This window comes from Pygocentrus nattereri, chromosome 23 (genome assembly GCF_015220715.1).
Source record: "Pygocentrus nattereri isolate fPygNat1 chromosome 23, fPygNat1.pri, whole genome shotgun sequence".
Lineage (NCBI taxonomy): Eukaryota > Metazoa > Chordata > Actinopteri > Characiformes > Serrasalmidae > Pygocentrus > Pygocentrus nattereri.
In genome coordinates this window covers 5798520-5815102 of record NC_051233.1, presented here as the reverse complement: position 1 = coordinate 5815102, position 16583 = coordinate 5798520, and the positions used below count along the sequence as shown (strand labels likewise).

At 40.0% G+C, this 16583-nt stretch overlaps 1 protein-coding gene across 2 annotated transcripts in view; it reads left to right on the top strand.

The window, feature by feature from the left end:
• Nucleotides 1–16583, top strand: part of LOC108442885 (astrotactin-2) — a 759455-nt gene that overhangs the window by 510882 nt on the left and 231990 nt on the right. For both annotated transcript variants that reach the window (XM_037533175.1, XM_037533174.1), the window contains exon 11: nucleotides 4145–4295. In XM_037533175.1, the coding sequence (XP_037389072.1) occupies nucleotides 4145–4295 (151 nt within the window). The remainder of the gene's footprint in view (nucleotides 1–4144; nucleotides 4296–16583) is intronic.

Here is a 16583-nt window from a genome sequence, read left to right as displayed (position 1 = left end):
CCACAACATATATTTATTACTGCTGTAGGAACAAAATCTCATATCTCTATTGTTGTCATTTGTCAGATTTTGACATAGTTAGAAAATGCCTGTTACTCTTTATATTGTCTTTAAATCTCATGATGAATGGACCAACAGAAATGGACAAGTCTGGTTCCATTGACATATAATAAAAGTAGACTAAGCTTTTTACTTGTACTGAAAAGTACAAAGTTAGTAAAGCATGGGAACAAGATCCTAATGCATGGCCATGATCTCATTCCCATGCCTTACTAAGTCGTGGTCACGACTTATTTATCTCATTCCCATGCCTTACTAAGTCGTGGGTCTTGTGCCCACGTGCTAATAAGGCATGGCCATGCATTATTTTTATTTGACAATTAAGACACAAAAAACAATAGAAAAATAAGCGAAATGGAAAAATAAAAGTGGAAAAAAATAAAAATAATAAAAAATGGTAAATATGTACAGTGTACACTGTGTGTGTGTATATGTATTTATATCACAACTGTCTGAAGAAAACCTTGTACCTGTTGTCTTTTATTTTACATGTAAATTTCTTGATAATTGGACCAAAAGAAACAGGCCAAAGTTCCTTTGAAAAAAGTCTGTTTCCACTGACTGACATTAAAAATGAAGTAGATTTTTTTTTCCTTCTCTTGAAAAGTTCTCATTATATATATATATATATATATATATATATATATATATATATATATATACACACACACTCACTGGCCACTTTATTAGGTTCAAGACAAATAGATATTCAGCCAATTACATGACTGCAACTCACTGCATTTGTATGTAGAGGTGGTTAAGACGACTTGCTGAAGTGCAGACCGAGCATCAGAACGGGGAAGAAAGGGGATTTAAGGGGCTTTGAACGTGGCGTGGTTGTTGGTGCCAGATGGGCTGGTCTGAGTATTTCAGAAACTGCTGATCTACTGGGATTTTCACGCACAACCATCTCTAGGGTTTACAGAGAACAGTCCGAAAAAGAGGAAACATCCAGTGAGCGGTCAGTTGTGAGGACGAAAATGCCTTGTTGATATGAGAGGTCAGAGGAGAATGGGCAGACTGGTTCCAGATGATAGAAAGACAACAGGAACTCAAATAACCAACTAACATCTCTGAGGAACGTTTCCAACACCTTGTTGAAAGTGTGACACAAAGAATTAAGGCATTTCTGAAGGCAAAAGGGGGTCCAACCTTTTACTAGCAAGGTACCTAATAAAGTGGCCAGTGAGTGTACACACACACACACACACACACACATATATATATATATATATATATATATACAGTAAATATTTCCCATATGACATTATTTCATCATTTTAACGATATTTCTTCCGAACTTTATCAATGAAATAAGAACATTTCAACAGCAATCACAAAGATTAAATGCAAGAACTACCTGAGAAAAATCATAAGGTTTTCTCTGAAGCGCTAGAAGGTTCTGAGGATACTGGAACATACTCATAATATCATGATTTGATACTCATGGATTGTCATAATTGGCTAAATGTATCGTATCAGTAAGAATGCAGTTTCCTTTGTTCACCCGTACTCACACTCTCCACACCTCTTTTCCTGCTCTACCTTTTACATGAGGCTTCAGCAGATCTCCCAGCTTCCATGGAAACTAGATAAGACACAGCGTGTGTGTAATTTGTTTTTGTTCCTGCAGCGTCGCTTTTCAGAAGTGCGCTGTGTTAGCGGCGTGTTAGATGTTCACCTGAGCAGTGTTGTGGTTTTTGAAATGAACGCCAAACCTCCTGCTTCACGACAATGCCTGGGTGTGCCTCGTCTTTAGATAGATGATGGACATGCGGGTGTTTGCAAAATAAATTTGGGTGTGTTGGTGCTAAATAAATAAATGTATAAATAAATAACTAAATGTGGTTGGTAGTTGGTGCAGTCTGCTGGGCAGACACCTTGTTACTGCACAGTGGTATAAATCACCCTGGAGATATTGGCTCCATGGCCTTATTATTTGGAGCTTGTCTTGCATTGCCCTTTAGCTTGTTAGGCAGGGTATGGGTGTAGTCAGGCTTGGACAGAGGCACTTTCATCCTCACAAATTGTTGTTATTGTCCCAAATAAGGCGTGTCATTTTATACTAGAAATATCTGATTTCTAACTCCTACTTGTAAATATCTGACTTGTCAAAAAAACAGGCAAATACCCGTAAAAGTACAGATTTCCATGGAAATGTATTACAATTTGTATTGGACAAGTTTTTGTAGTTGTTTGAACTTGAATGTTGTCAATGTAAATTATGTTACTATGTAATGTACTATGTTATTGCTTTAATTACCTTTAAACAATGTGCACAATTACATAAATATGCTCATTACACTTACCACATAACCCTACACTTGGCATAACAAAGCAATGGTAATAACACTGTGCCCTTAAAACGGCCATAGAGCGTTCTTTCACACATGCTTTAAAACAGCGATGACCAACCCTAATCCTGGTGATCCGAATTCCTGTGGAACCTTGTTCCAACCACAACCTTCCACACCTGCTCCATGTCTTCAAAAGTCCTTGATCGGTTGGATCAGATGTGATGTTGTTAGGTGGGAAGGAACAGCATGTAAAATGCAGGTTGAAACTAAACTCTGCACTAAAGCAGATCTCCAAGAAGAGTTGGTGGCCACTATAGAAGAACCATTTTGATTTCATGAAAGAACCCTGTCTGAAAATGCGATTTGTAGTTCTGAGGAAAACGTTTAAGCCAGGGATCAGAGCTACACGCAACTCTTTTACTGTCCTGTTGTGGCTCCAGAGCACAATTAGATTTTTAGGTAAAAAATTAAGATTTTGCCCTAAAATAAAGCTCTGCTGATCATTTTAATGCAGTTTTAGTAATAAACAGTCTTAAACTCTGGAATTAATGTAGCCTATAACTGTTAATTCATTTACATTCATGGCATTTGGCTGATGCTCTTATCCAGAGTGACTTATAATTTGATCATTTTTACACAGGGAGGCCAAGGTGGTGTTAGGAGTCTTGCCCAAGGACTCTTATTGGTGTAGTGTAGGGAGATTGCCTTGGTGGGGGATTGAACCCCAGTCTACAGCGTAGAAGGCAGAGGTGTTAACCACTACACTATCCAACCAACCACAATTCGCATGCCTTTAACCCTCAAGGTTGGCACACAGACTGTGCACACCACTTCTTGCCTAGCTAGTAGCTAACGAAAGGGCAAAGAGAAAGATTTAAGACGAACAGCGATAATTTGGAGATCAGTGGACTTATTTGTATTCATTATCACTCCAGCTGGTTTCTTGATGTGTTTTATTTGCAAGGAGAAACTGTCAAACACTAAAAAAGCCAAACTTAAGTCGGTTTCTCATTCAAATTTTCACAACTCACCTTACATGGTGCAGCAGTTACGTTCTGGCACCTGAGGCACCATTTAAGGTGGAACGGAAAAAATTCTAACAAGAAACTGGTGAATGAGAATCTGACATGTCTTATAAAAATCTAATGTTGATAGAAAAAAAAAATACTCTAACACACACTGAGACATGTTTACAACCAAGATGTTAAAATGGACATAAAATGCCGTGTTGGTTTGATTTTAGTGGAAGGAAAAAAAAATTCTCTTCTTATCATTTGGGTTGCCGACCCCTGGTTTAAAGCCTCTTTGCATAATGTCCAGATTCTATACTTTTCCTAGGACCTTTTAGACAACGTCAAGGCTCTTTCCATTTTAAAAATGTTCTTTGTGCTCTCATATCTCACCTACCAAAGAACCTTCTGATGAAATTTGTCAGGAAAGTGCTTCTTCTTTGGCATCCTACAGAAAACCTTATTTTTTAGAGTCTAGTCTTCTAGAAGCTTAAACTCTGCAGATGCTTTGCAAACATTCAGCAATATCTGATTAGATATCCATCAGACTTTCTACCATGCACCACATCAGCAGGATCAAACACTGTGGCTCCTTTTTAATGCTTTTCTTTCTTTGATTCTTCCTTCCTGATGAAACCGACACTGTTTGTTCTCTCGGTAATTGTCAATATGTCTGCTGTGGCTCTCCATGTTATTGCTGTTGGCCTCACTGATCTTCTCATCATCTGTCGTTCCCGAATGACTCGACTTTTCCTCTTGTCTCTGCTCCGTCTCTAGGGAGGAGGCCATGATGTCCACTTACTTTGAGACGGTGGATGATTTGCTGGCATCATTCGGGCCTGTGAGGGACTGCTCCAAAGACAACGGCGGCTGCAGGAAAAACTTCAAGTGTGTTTCGGACAGACGGGTGGACTCTACGGGCTGCATGGTGAGTCAGTGGCACGGCATCTTGTTTAACATTGTTTCAGAACGAAAAAAAAGTGGCCGGCTGAGGGACAAAATGCAATTAGGCCACTTCAGCATTTTTGCCAAAAAAAAAGAAATGAATGAATAAAAATCATGTCACTGAATTTATGGATGTAACATTCCGATGATGCTTTGGATTTTAAATGAGGAAAATCCCCATTTGTATTCTGATTGACAAATATGTGATTGGTCTTGATTTACTACACTGTTATATTAGATTATTATCTTTTCAAAGCCCTTCACTCTTAAATGGCTCTTTAAGGGTTCTGTAGTGAAGATAATGGTTCTATACAGAACCATGAAAACTCATGATTAAAGGGGTTCTTTGCATGGTGAACGGTTTCCTCAGATTGGTGGAGAAAATGCTGTAGATGGTTCTAAAGAGAGCCCTTTTGAAAAAGGTTCTGCTATTGTTATGGTGTCAAGTTTGTTAGAATAGAATAACACCTTTTTGTATATAAAAAGTTCTCTATAGAACCATATACAGCACATTCTCCATTATTTGACAAACCATTTCACTATGCTAATAAATAACCCATGGCTCCCTTTACTAAAGAACCCCTGGAGAACCATCTTTTCGAAGAGTGTTGTAACTATTTCATTACCTTTTACATAATTTTGCAATGCAATCAAACACAAAGCAAACTAACTTCAGGTTTCTAAAGGTTAAACAGCAGAACTGGCAAAGTTACAGTGCAATACTTTAACTGAAAAAGAACCAACCCCACCCTGTACTTCTGTAATCCATCTGTTACACTGACTACATCATTAGTAGTTACATTGTTGTTGCATATGTTATTCATGTGTAACTACACAGTTATTGGTGACATTTAATATAAAGTAGGACCTTTTTGTTTGCTAAATAGCAACTTTTGAAATGTAGAGAAACACAGGTTAAACTCATTAGTATGTGCATGATGGAGACTGAACGGCATGAATTCAGAGGTTCTAGGACAGCTCATGTTCGGGTATCACAGTATTGCATATTTGCCCTATTGCCCACTCTTAAGTTCTGCGAGTGGTGAAATGGAGGCTCACTTTCAAACTCAGTCAGCAGTTTTGAACCTATGGGCGAAAATCGGGAATTGCCAGATCAGTGTTTGGCTTTCATTCCAGATGACAAAGAATGTGGACGCCAGTCGAAATACACCACCGGCCCAGCCCCCTAATGATCAGCCCATCCATCACACAGGAACATGGCGAGCTCATCAATTTAATTGTTTTTACGAGCAGCGCCCATCGTCAAACTGCCTCCAGCCTCACTGAAGCATTCCTGTCTCTCTCCTTTGTAAATCTGCCCATACTGTACAGACCCACCGTCCACTTTACATCAAACCAAGACAGGCTGTATCTGTAAAAATAACGATTCAAATGGAGCTCATTAGGCAATGTGGTTTGAAGACGGGTCCAACTTTGCAGCTTGGGCCAAGAGGCAGGGAGTGCAATTCAAAACACTGAGTAGTTGAATTGAAAATATATAAGCTTGCTCTGCCAAAAATGAGCTAAGGGACAGAAGGAAACATCTTACAACTAGTAAAAATACAGGAATAAATTAAAGTGACTGTGTCATCATGGGCTAGTATCCAATCAGCTGCTTGTTACTGTTCAGTTTATACAGTTACTATGTTCTGGTTGGGTCCACTTTATATTAAGTGTGTCTAATTACATGTGAACAACATATGCTACAACAGCATAACTAATAATGATTGTCACTGTTACAGATGGATTCACCATATATAATAAAATATGTATCAATTTCAGTTTTACCTCAGGTAATGAGCATTACAAGTATATGTATATAGTTGTAATAGCCTGTTCTCACTCATGTAATTACACAAATGTAAAAACACATGTAATTACATATGTAATCAGACTAGAACAGCATTTTTTTTTTCAGCAGTAAAAAGGAAGTGTGTAATAACTGACATTAAGACATTATTACACTGGATCTGCCAGCTTTCCGAACATTCAGCCAGCATTTATGTTGCCAGTGCAGTGACACTGTAACCAGTTTCAGCTTTAAGCCAGTCTGTAATGGAACAGAACAGCAGACGACCCCTTATATTAACATATAACTGTTATTATATTAATTAAATGTGTTGCTTTTCCTCCAAAGCAGTGTCTATATTACCACTCTGTTATTACATGGTACCTACATAGTAACTACACAGGAACTGTCTACTTATTATAAAGTGTAACTTTAACACTGCACTACAGGAAAGATCCTGTGTAGATCCATCATGTGTAAATCCAACACCTCTGCCTTCTACACTGTAGACTGTGGTTCAATCCCCACCTGGGTAAGCACCCTACACTATACCAATAAGAGTCCTTGGGCAAGACTCCTAACACCACCTTGGCCTACCTGTATAAAATAATCCAATTGTAAGTCCCTCTGGATAAGAGCGTCAGCCAAATGCAAATGTAAATGTAAGATACACTTGTGTAACTACATGACGCAAAACTGTGTAATTACATAGGCTGTACTTCTGTAATCCATCTGTAACTCTGACTAAATCATCAGTAGTTTGTTGTTGCATATGTTATTCATGTGTAACTACACAGTTATTAGAGACACTTAATACAAATGTAATGTAATTGCCTTTGAATAATTTTACAATGCAATCGCATGCACAGCAAAATATCTTTGTTGAGTATGCATGCGCATGCATGCTGCCTGTTACAGTAGTTCCCATTCGTGTTTTTTCGTTTTTTATCTTTTTAATAGTTTATTTATTTGACAAGACAACTTAGGGAAGCTGTGCCCTCTCGAAACCTGCTAGTGGAGAGAGTGTTGGTTTGTTTTTCGCCATGAAAGTGCTTGTTTCACTGTCATGGTCAGCCGCTGCGCAGCAACATGACCGCTTTGTTTACACATGGGATCAGCTGGTCGTGCTGAAGCTGGTCGGCATGGCGACCAGGACAACGAACATCCCTGAAGAGCTTTGGAGACGGACACACAGGGGATGCAGAGGAGGAACAAAATAGCATACGGGGGAAAGCGAGGGAGAGACGAAGGAGGCTTATGGAGAAGAGATATAAGCCACAGTGTCTCCCCTGCCTCATCATGGACCTGCTGTATGTTAATATTAAGGACACATACAGCTGTACCCACCCCCCACCCCCCCGGGTAGGTCAGACCACAGCTTGGTGAACCTCAGTCCCTGTTCTGTGCCGCTGGTGAAGAGTCAGCCTGTGACCATGCGGACAATGAGTAGTTGGTGGAGAGCAAATATAGGAGGAACCTGGAGTGGAAACTCCAGCAGAACAACATGAGGGAGGTTTGGAATGGATTGAGGACCATCACCAGCTTCAGGTCCAGCAACGACAGAGGAGTAGAGGCCAACGTGGACGGGGCCAACAAGCTAAATCTGTTATTTAACAGATTTGACACTGCAGGCTCTGTCCTCCCCCATCCTGACTCCTCTGCTGCCGGTCCTCAGTAGCCCATTCCACTCACCCCCCCCCTCCTGACAGCCTGCCCAACCTCCTATGACAGCCCATCTCACACCTCCACCCCTCCCCCACCAATCACCTCTACAGTGAGTCTCACTGTTGGGCAGGTGAGAAAACAACTGAAGAGACTCCACACAAACAAGGCTGCAGGCCCTGATGGGGTCCCCCCCAGGGTGCTTAAAGCCTGTGCCGCCCAGCTTTGTGGAGTACTTCAACATGTCTTCAACAGCCTGAGTCTCCAGAGGGTCCCCATGATGTGGAAGACATGCATTGTTCCTGTTCTAAAGACACCACGACCCAGTGACGCCAAGGACTACAGGCCAGTGGCACTGACGTCCCATGTCATGAAGACCATGGAGAGGCTCGTCTTGGATCAGCTCCGACCCATAGTCCAGCCTTTTCTGGACCCCCTCCAGTTTGCCTATCAGCCCTGCCTGGGAGTTGAAGATGCCATCATTTACCTGCTCAACCGAGTATACGCTCACCTGGATAAGCCAGCCAGCTCTGTGAGGGTCATATTTTTTGACTTCTCCAGCACATTTAACACCATCTGGCCTGCTCTTCTGGGTAATAAGCTCACAATGATGCAAGTAGATGCCCCCCTTGTGTCCTGGATTGTTGACTACCTGACTGGCAGACCACTGTATGTATGCCTGCAGCACTGAAGCAAAAAAGGATTCTGATTCTGATTCTAATTGAAGTTTCTAAAAATGAAATAGCACAATTGACAAAGATATAGTGCAATGTATTATTTTATATAGTAGATAATATATAGTAAAGTGCAAAGTATAGTGCTTTAAATGAAAAGGGAGATTGTTCTTCATCCTTTCAATAGTGCATTTTTTTTCCAGGGACTGAAAGAGTTATTGAAACCAGCCAGGCACCGAGAGCAGCATTTTATAATTTCCCCACTAAAGCTGCTGACGCACTTCACCAAGATCTTTCCCCCACGAGTGATCAATGCACTAAGTCATCAGCTTTACGTTTATGGGATTGCTGCAAATATGCTTTATCTCAAAGTCCAAGACCATCCATTTAAGGAAGCAGGTTAGCCAAGAAAAGTGAATGGCATGTTCCTCAATGTCAACTTTAATGGATATTTCAAAAGCGAGCGGTCAATACTGTATCATGTTGTGGCCCTTTCTTCAATATAGTCCATTTTCTGAAGACATTGCTTTCATTGAAAATCCTGTCAGCAGTGGACAGTGATCTGAAAACCAGTTACTGCCTGCTGGAAATATTGAGCTGCACGTTGAAACAATCAGCTTTGCACTTTTTTGGGGGGGACATTTGAGTGACAGACGAGTAATCCGTTTAAGTGTGTACAGTAGGCTCTCTTACTAAGCCTGTATTAGTGGAAGTGTTGAGACGTGGCATTTTGCAGGGTAAACCTCTGAGTTGTTCGTGTCAGAAAGGCTGAATGGGGGAAAGTATGGAAAATCGCTAGCCAAAGTGGTGTCATAACCTATTGAGCAAGATAAAAGGAAAGCCCCAAGACATCAGAGAAATATATATATATATATATAAATATATAAAAATATATATTTTATTCGATATTTTGTTACTATTTCTTTATATTTTAAAAGGTAGAAAGTTATTCGTGATGTTTTGCTGAACTATTACATATTAATTGCATAATTACATATTATTTACATAGTAATTACACATTTGTTACACATGAACTACATTTACATTCCAGATTCTACTTTGAGAGCTTCATGTTTGCACTCTACCTTGTTTAAATGCCAATTAATGACAGTAAACATGCAAAACAAGACCATAACACATAACACATAAACACAAATGTATTGTGGATTCAAGGTTTACAATCCATGCAATTTCATTGAGTTGTGAAAGAGAAATCATACAAAATCATGACGTGTTTTCATTGACTCAGATTTACAGGACATAGTGTTTCAGCCTGGGACCACTCAGATTTACAGGACATAGTGTTTCAGCCTGGGACCACTCAGATTTACAGGACATAGTGTTTCAGCCTGGGACCACTCAGATTTACAGGACATAGTGTTTCAGCCTGGGACCACTCAGATTTACAGGACATAGTGTTTCAGCCTGGGACCACTCAGATTTACAGGACATAGTGTTTCAGCCTGGGACCACTCAGATTTACAGGACATAGTGTTTCAACCTGGGACCACTCAGATTTACAGGACATAGTGTTTCAGCCTGGGACCACTCAGATTTACAGGACATACTGTTTCAGCCTGGGACCACTCAGATTTACAGGACATAGTGTTTCAGCCTGGGACCACTCAGATTTACAGGACATAGTGTTTCAGCCTCCACATCCACAGTTACTCACATACATTTGTTGCCTATCAATTTATAGTCCTTGCTCATCATTGACGTTAAATCAAATGGCTTTGAAACATCCGTGGCATTATGCTAAAACAGTTCTTTTTATTCAAACAGGATTATTTGTGGCCATGAAGGAATGAATAATGTAAATCAGTTAATTGAAAAGTGCATTCTCAAATGATAGGATTTATACTTTTTTTTTGCAACGCATCATTACAGTCATTTATTATGGTACGCATAGACAAGGCTGCATCACAATGTAGTGGAGCCACAGCATCCTGCGCTGAGGGCGTCATTAACTCCTTAATGTTGTAATGGAGGCAGGTGAGCCGGCAGCCTTTTTATATGTTTTTAATGGACTTGTTTTCATTTGCCATGCTGCACTTCTTTCATTTAAAGCAGATCCTTAATTGCAGGTCTATTAGTGTACAAATCGTCCTCTGCAACCTTTGGCCTCCTTGTAGCGCTTGAAGTGATTTCACTTGTCCTTGTTAGGAGCAGTGGGTAGATGATCTTCATGGGGGAAAAAAGCGTTCTGGTAGTTCTTTTCTTGGCCTTATTATTTCAGTGTACACAAATAGTGTTACATACTCTATAAGTAATTGGACAGCAGTCTGCACACTGGACTCCAGTGACTCTGAGGTTAAATTGCATGTCACTTTTACAGGATACGCGTTATTAAACTACATAATATTTGATAGATGAGAGCCGCGAGCATAATTTTATTTACTAGTCTCACTACTGCCTTGTTTTATTAATGTTGTTTGTTTTAGGGCTTTTATTGATCTAGACATATTATGTTTGTTCATTTTTCTGTTTGCTATAATTTGTAATACGTGCTTTATAGGGAGCCACTGTGAAGGAAACATTGATCTTGGTGGACTAACCTGCAAATGACTGAATAAATATTGGGTGAATCAGGACCATAATTAACTGGACAATGTTGAGACCGACATAATAAGACTGACGTAAATGAGCTTTTTTAGACAGAGACATTTCTTATAAGGTCAACACTAACCGGTGGGGCTAAACTGCTCTGGAATTGGTAAATGTATGCAAATTTGTTGTTTGTTTGTGAGAAAAACAGTAGATATAAGCCAGGCTACTTTTGTGGTTCAGTCTGAAACTGTTTACATTCTAGGTCAAAGTCTTATTTACTGAAAATAAGGGAAAAATCCATTTTTTATAATATGAATCTGTTAAATAAACCCATGCCAAAGCAGACCAATAAAGCTTGTGTGGAATTGAGAGACATTAACATTAGCACCTATTTATTACAATAGGATTTGCTCAGTGTTCCATGTTACCCTGCCAGTATGTGACTTGGACATTATTCTCCATGCAGATGCACTTCCAGCAATAGAATGGGACCCAATGACAGGTTGTAAATTTCATGATTTCATGTTAGAAACTAGAAACAGAGAATTGGTCTTGGTAACAGCCAAGCTGTTTTGCTTTGTGCTCATGTATGTGAACCCCCCCCCCAAAAAAAAAAGAGGAAAAAGTTATGTTTTATGTGGTTTTGAAAAGAAATGATCAATATTTATTACAGTTAAGCAAAGAAATCAAAATGGAAACATAATTTGGGAAGATCATTATCTAAGGACCCCAAAATGAAGCTACCATTGGTGCATTGGCACTACTGTCAAGAGATTGTGAGTTTGATCACCAGTGATGCCACAGATGTTCGTTTTCAAGAAACCATGATTCTCTTTGGGTAGGTAAGGTGGTCCACCCTCTCCCCCTCATTACTCAGCATAATGCTAGCGAATGTGAGTGTCTGTTAGCTGACATAACAGATTTGGCAGTTAACGTTCTCCTTCAAGCATGTTAAGGCATCCAATGAGGTTGCAGTTTGAGTTTTCAAATGCTAGCCTTCCCCCTGCCAGCTTGACAACATCATGTGGTAAGAGGAGACATATCCTATATGCACAAAAGTGTTGGAACACCTACACATTACAGTTACAGAAGCTTTCATGACATTCCACTCTAAATCCATAGGCATTAATATGGATCCGGTCCTCCTTTGCAGCTCTACCAGCGTCCATGTGGAATCTAACTGTGTCCATGGGAATTTTTACCTATTTATCCAGAAGAGCGTTTGTGAGGTCAGACATTGATGTTGGTTGAGAGGGTCTGGCTGGAAATCTCTGTTCTAGTTCATCCCAAAGGTGTTTGATGGGGTTGAGGTCAGGGCTCTCTGAGAGCCAGGCAGGTTCTTCCACACCAAACTCACCCAGCCAGGCCTTTATGGATTTTGCTTTGTGCACTGGTGCTCAGTCATGCTGGAATAGAAAAGGTTCTTCCCCAAACTGTTCCCACAAAGTTGGAAGTATAGAATTGTCCAAAATGTCTTGGTCTGCTGAAGCATTAAGATTTCCCTGCACTGGAACAGGTTCTAGGCCAACCCCTGAAATACAACCCCATAGCATCATCCCTCCTCTACCAAACTTTACACTTGGCACAGCACAGTCAGGGAGGTAACGTTCGCCAAACCCAGACTCGTCCATCAGACTGACAGAGAAGCATGACTCATCACTCCAGAGTATATGTTTCCACTGATCCAAAGTCCAATGGTAGCATGTTTTATCGAGACCGTAAGGCTTTGTGCTTAATTTGATCAATTTATTAGCAATGAGTGTGGTTGAAACACCTGAACTCAATAATTAGGAGGTGTCTACCAAATGTTGTGTCTATGTAGTGGGTGGCTAAATTGGTGAGTGAATTGGAAAGAAAGAGAAGATCAAGTTGAATGGATGTCTATGGAAAAATATATTCTTTTTGCGTCAGGGAAGATTTATTCCATTTGAAAATATGAATCAGGGTTTGTCTGGTGCTTTCACTCTTTACAAGTAGTTCACAGTTTAATTTCTCATTCTTCAGAACCCACCAAGTGAAGAAGCGAGTAATTCCCTATCAATCAGCAGTCTCGCAGGAGATTAAAACCAATAGTGGAACAAGTGCTCTGCAAAATTCCTCTCAGACTTGAAACAAAGGAGTACATACATCCTCTCCTGAAGCAAAAATAATCAGACCAAGGCGAAATCCAACTGCAGTAAAAGAAATCAAAAGGATAAAAGATTAAACAGATAAATTCAATTAAGAAATCGACTGGTACAAAGGAACTTTTCAGTCTTAATGTGTCCTAATGAGTCCATGGGTCGGCATTATTTGGCTGGTATGAAACGAATTTATTATTTCACCTTGAACTTGCTTAGTAGCACCCCTAGTCTTGCTTTGGCGTGACTTTCTTAATGTAAGAGTGTAAATCACTCAATGATTTCTAAGCGTATTTCTCCAATAGGAATAAAATAATTATTATAAATATTTTCTGAACTGGACAAGGTTGCATCTCTCTGGGTCGCTGAGCAGACTTTGTAGAAGATAACTTTCAGTCCTGTGTCTGTTCATCCAAATTGTTTTATTTCACAGAATTAAGATTGAGATTAAGTGACCCTTATTAGTCCCACAATGGGGAAATTTCACCTCTGCAATCTAACTCATCCGTGGGGGGCAGTTGGGGGTTAGGTGCCTTGCTCACGGTCACCTCAGTCACAGTCTGTCGGCTCAGAGGATTGAACTGGCGACCTTCTGGTAGCAAGAATGGAGTGGTATTTAAATTAAAGTCAAACACAGTGCACTTTCCACATATTTTCTTCTAGTCCATATTTTACAGAAGAAATTCTTTAATGGAATTTGAGCTGAATGAATCTCTGCAGGATCTTCTACCATCTTGACGTACATGGCTTTGCATCTTTACAACTTTTGCTTTCATTGGTTAACCTGATTTTTAAAGTGAGTTGTTTACTAAGCATTGCAGTCAGTCAGTTTTGGCCTCTGTCTTGGGTCTTATTTGGGTCTATTTGAGGTAATATTTACACAGTTATAAATAAAGATGCTGTGTAGGTACGTTTTTCATTCAGCAGTAGTTTTAAGGTCCAGTTGTGCAACTTAAATAATTTTTTTCCAGGTAAAAAATAGTACATATTTTTACCTATTCATAACCAAATGTTTTAAAGCAGAACAATAAAATAAAAAGCCTGGAGATGAGACAGGGTATATGGAGTCAGCACAACTTAAAAAAATATCATTACAATGGAATTTGGAACAATTACGTTCCCTGTTTAAAGGTACTGAGATGTACGCAGGGAACTGGCCCTGTATACAGACTATATTTCCAAAAGTATTCACTCATCTGCTTTCACATGCATATGAACTTGAGTGAGATCCCACCCTTGGCCCACTGTTAGCAGCTATAACCACTTCAACTCTTCTGGGAAGGCTTTCCACAAGGGTTAGGAGTGTGTTTATGGAAATTTGTCCATTCTTCTAGAAGGATTTGTGAGGTCAGACACTGATGTTGGACGAGAAGGCCTGGCTCACAGTCTCCACTCTAATTCATCCCATAGGTGTTCTATGGGGTTGAGGTCAGGACTCTGTGCAGGCCAGTCAAGCTGTTCCACACCAAACTCGCTCATCCACGTCTTTATGGACCTGCTTTGTGCACTGGTGCGCAGTCATGTTGGAACAGGAAGGGGTCGTCCCCAAACTGTTCTCACAAAGTTCTGAGCATGAAATTGTCCGAAATCTCTTGGTGCTGAAGCTTTAAGAGTTCCTTTCAAGGCTTGGATGCAGCTACTCGGGCATGGTAACCCATTCCATGAAGCTTTCTACATTCTTCTGAGCTAATCTGAAGGCCACATGAAGTTTGGAGGTCTGTAGTGATTGACTCTGCAGAAAGTCGGTGACCTCTGCGCACTATGCCCCTCAGCGTCCGCTGACCCCGCTCTGTCATTTTACGTGGCCGACTACTTTGTGGCTTCGTTGCTGTCGTTCCCAATCGCTTCCACTTTGTTATAATCCCACTGACAGCTGACTGTGGAATATTTAGTAGTGAGGAAATTTCACGACTGGACTTTGCACAGGTGGCATCCTATCACAGTACCATGCTGAGAGCGACCCATTCTTTCACTAATGTTTGTAGAAGCAGTCTGCAGGTCTAGGGGCTTGGTTTTAAACATCTGTGGCCATGGGAGTGATTGGAACGCCTGAATACAATTTGGATGGGTGAGTGAATACATATATATATATATATATATATATATATATATATATATATATATATATATATATATATATATATATATATATCTAGTGTCATATACAGCACTAAACACTAGTAGAAGTATTCACTCACTGCAAGTCTACACCAGTACAAGGAGTGATTTGGCCAAAAATGCTAACTTGGCCGATTGTGATTGTAATCTGTCGGAGCACAAAACTCAGCAGTTAGCATTACAGGTAGCAGGATATAATATTTTTAGCTGAACTATGCCTTTAAATTGAAATCAACCTACGGTTACGGTCACTATTATGTAAGATGCATTGATTTTTGGGAACAGTTTGAGTCCTGTGTATTGACCGTCAGTGAAGCCCCACAATATTAAACACTTCTATTCTGAGTTGGACCCCTTTTATCCACAGAGCGACTGGAGGCTCTATTAAAAGATGGCTAACCATTTTTGGACTCAAAATTGTAAATCGATACAAAACTTGGCCTTTCAAGCACACAGAGGGTGCTATTGCTATTGATAGAAAGAAATAACAAGTCAATTTGTTCAAAGGTTAAGTTCCAGCGTTTAAGCAGCACCGCATGTTGGAAAGCTCATTTCCCTCTTACTTGCTCTAAAGAGGCTGATCTTTGACCTCTGTGTTCTTGGCATTCGTGCTGGTCACCCATGGTCCAAAGCGAACTAGAGTTCAAGTTAATGAAAGAGCTAATATTTATCAAATGGCTACAGTGCCAAGATGCTCAGTTTCAGCATTTTGTGGTTCTGGTGCTCTCATTAAAGGAGTACTCGATCATTTTCAGCCTAATCTCTATGTGCCAGCCCTATAATACTACAATACACTCAATTACCACAGACAATAGTTTTCTAAGTCTTAGAAAAGACACAGAAAACAATTCATTAATAACATAAGCCAATGGGGCATTCCATGGATAAAGTTTCAAAATACATGATTCTGTAACTTGAATTTGAAGCTATACTCATTAACAATGCATGTCTTAGAATGAGAGAACGTTTTACAAAATCCGTTCTTTTGAAGTTTTCCAGCTTTGCAGCAACAAAACAAGTAAATGCAATGCCGTTACTTTTCTTAATGTCCAAAATATTTCATAGGCCACTGTAAATGGAAAGTGTTTCTGATCAGATATCTAAGGACGGGGCTCTTGAGTGGCACAACCATCAAAGCGTTGGCCCTATCCTAAGGAGATCATGAGTTCAATCCCTGGTGATGCCACAGCCATCTGTGGCCAGGCTGTCTGGGTGGGTAGGATGCAGTTTCTCATTGCGGATCAAACATATCAGGATACCTGCTGGAGTGATCATAAACGCAAATCCACTCGACAGCAAATGATCAGTTTTTGTCTAAAATTTCTCTCTTTGCCTTTTCAGTAGCTACTAGCTAGGTG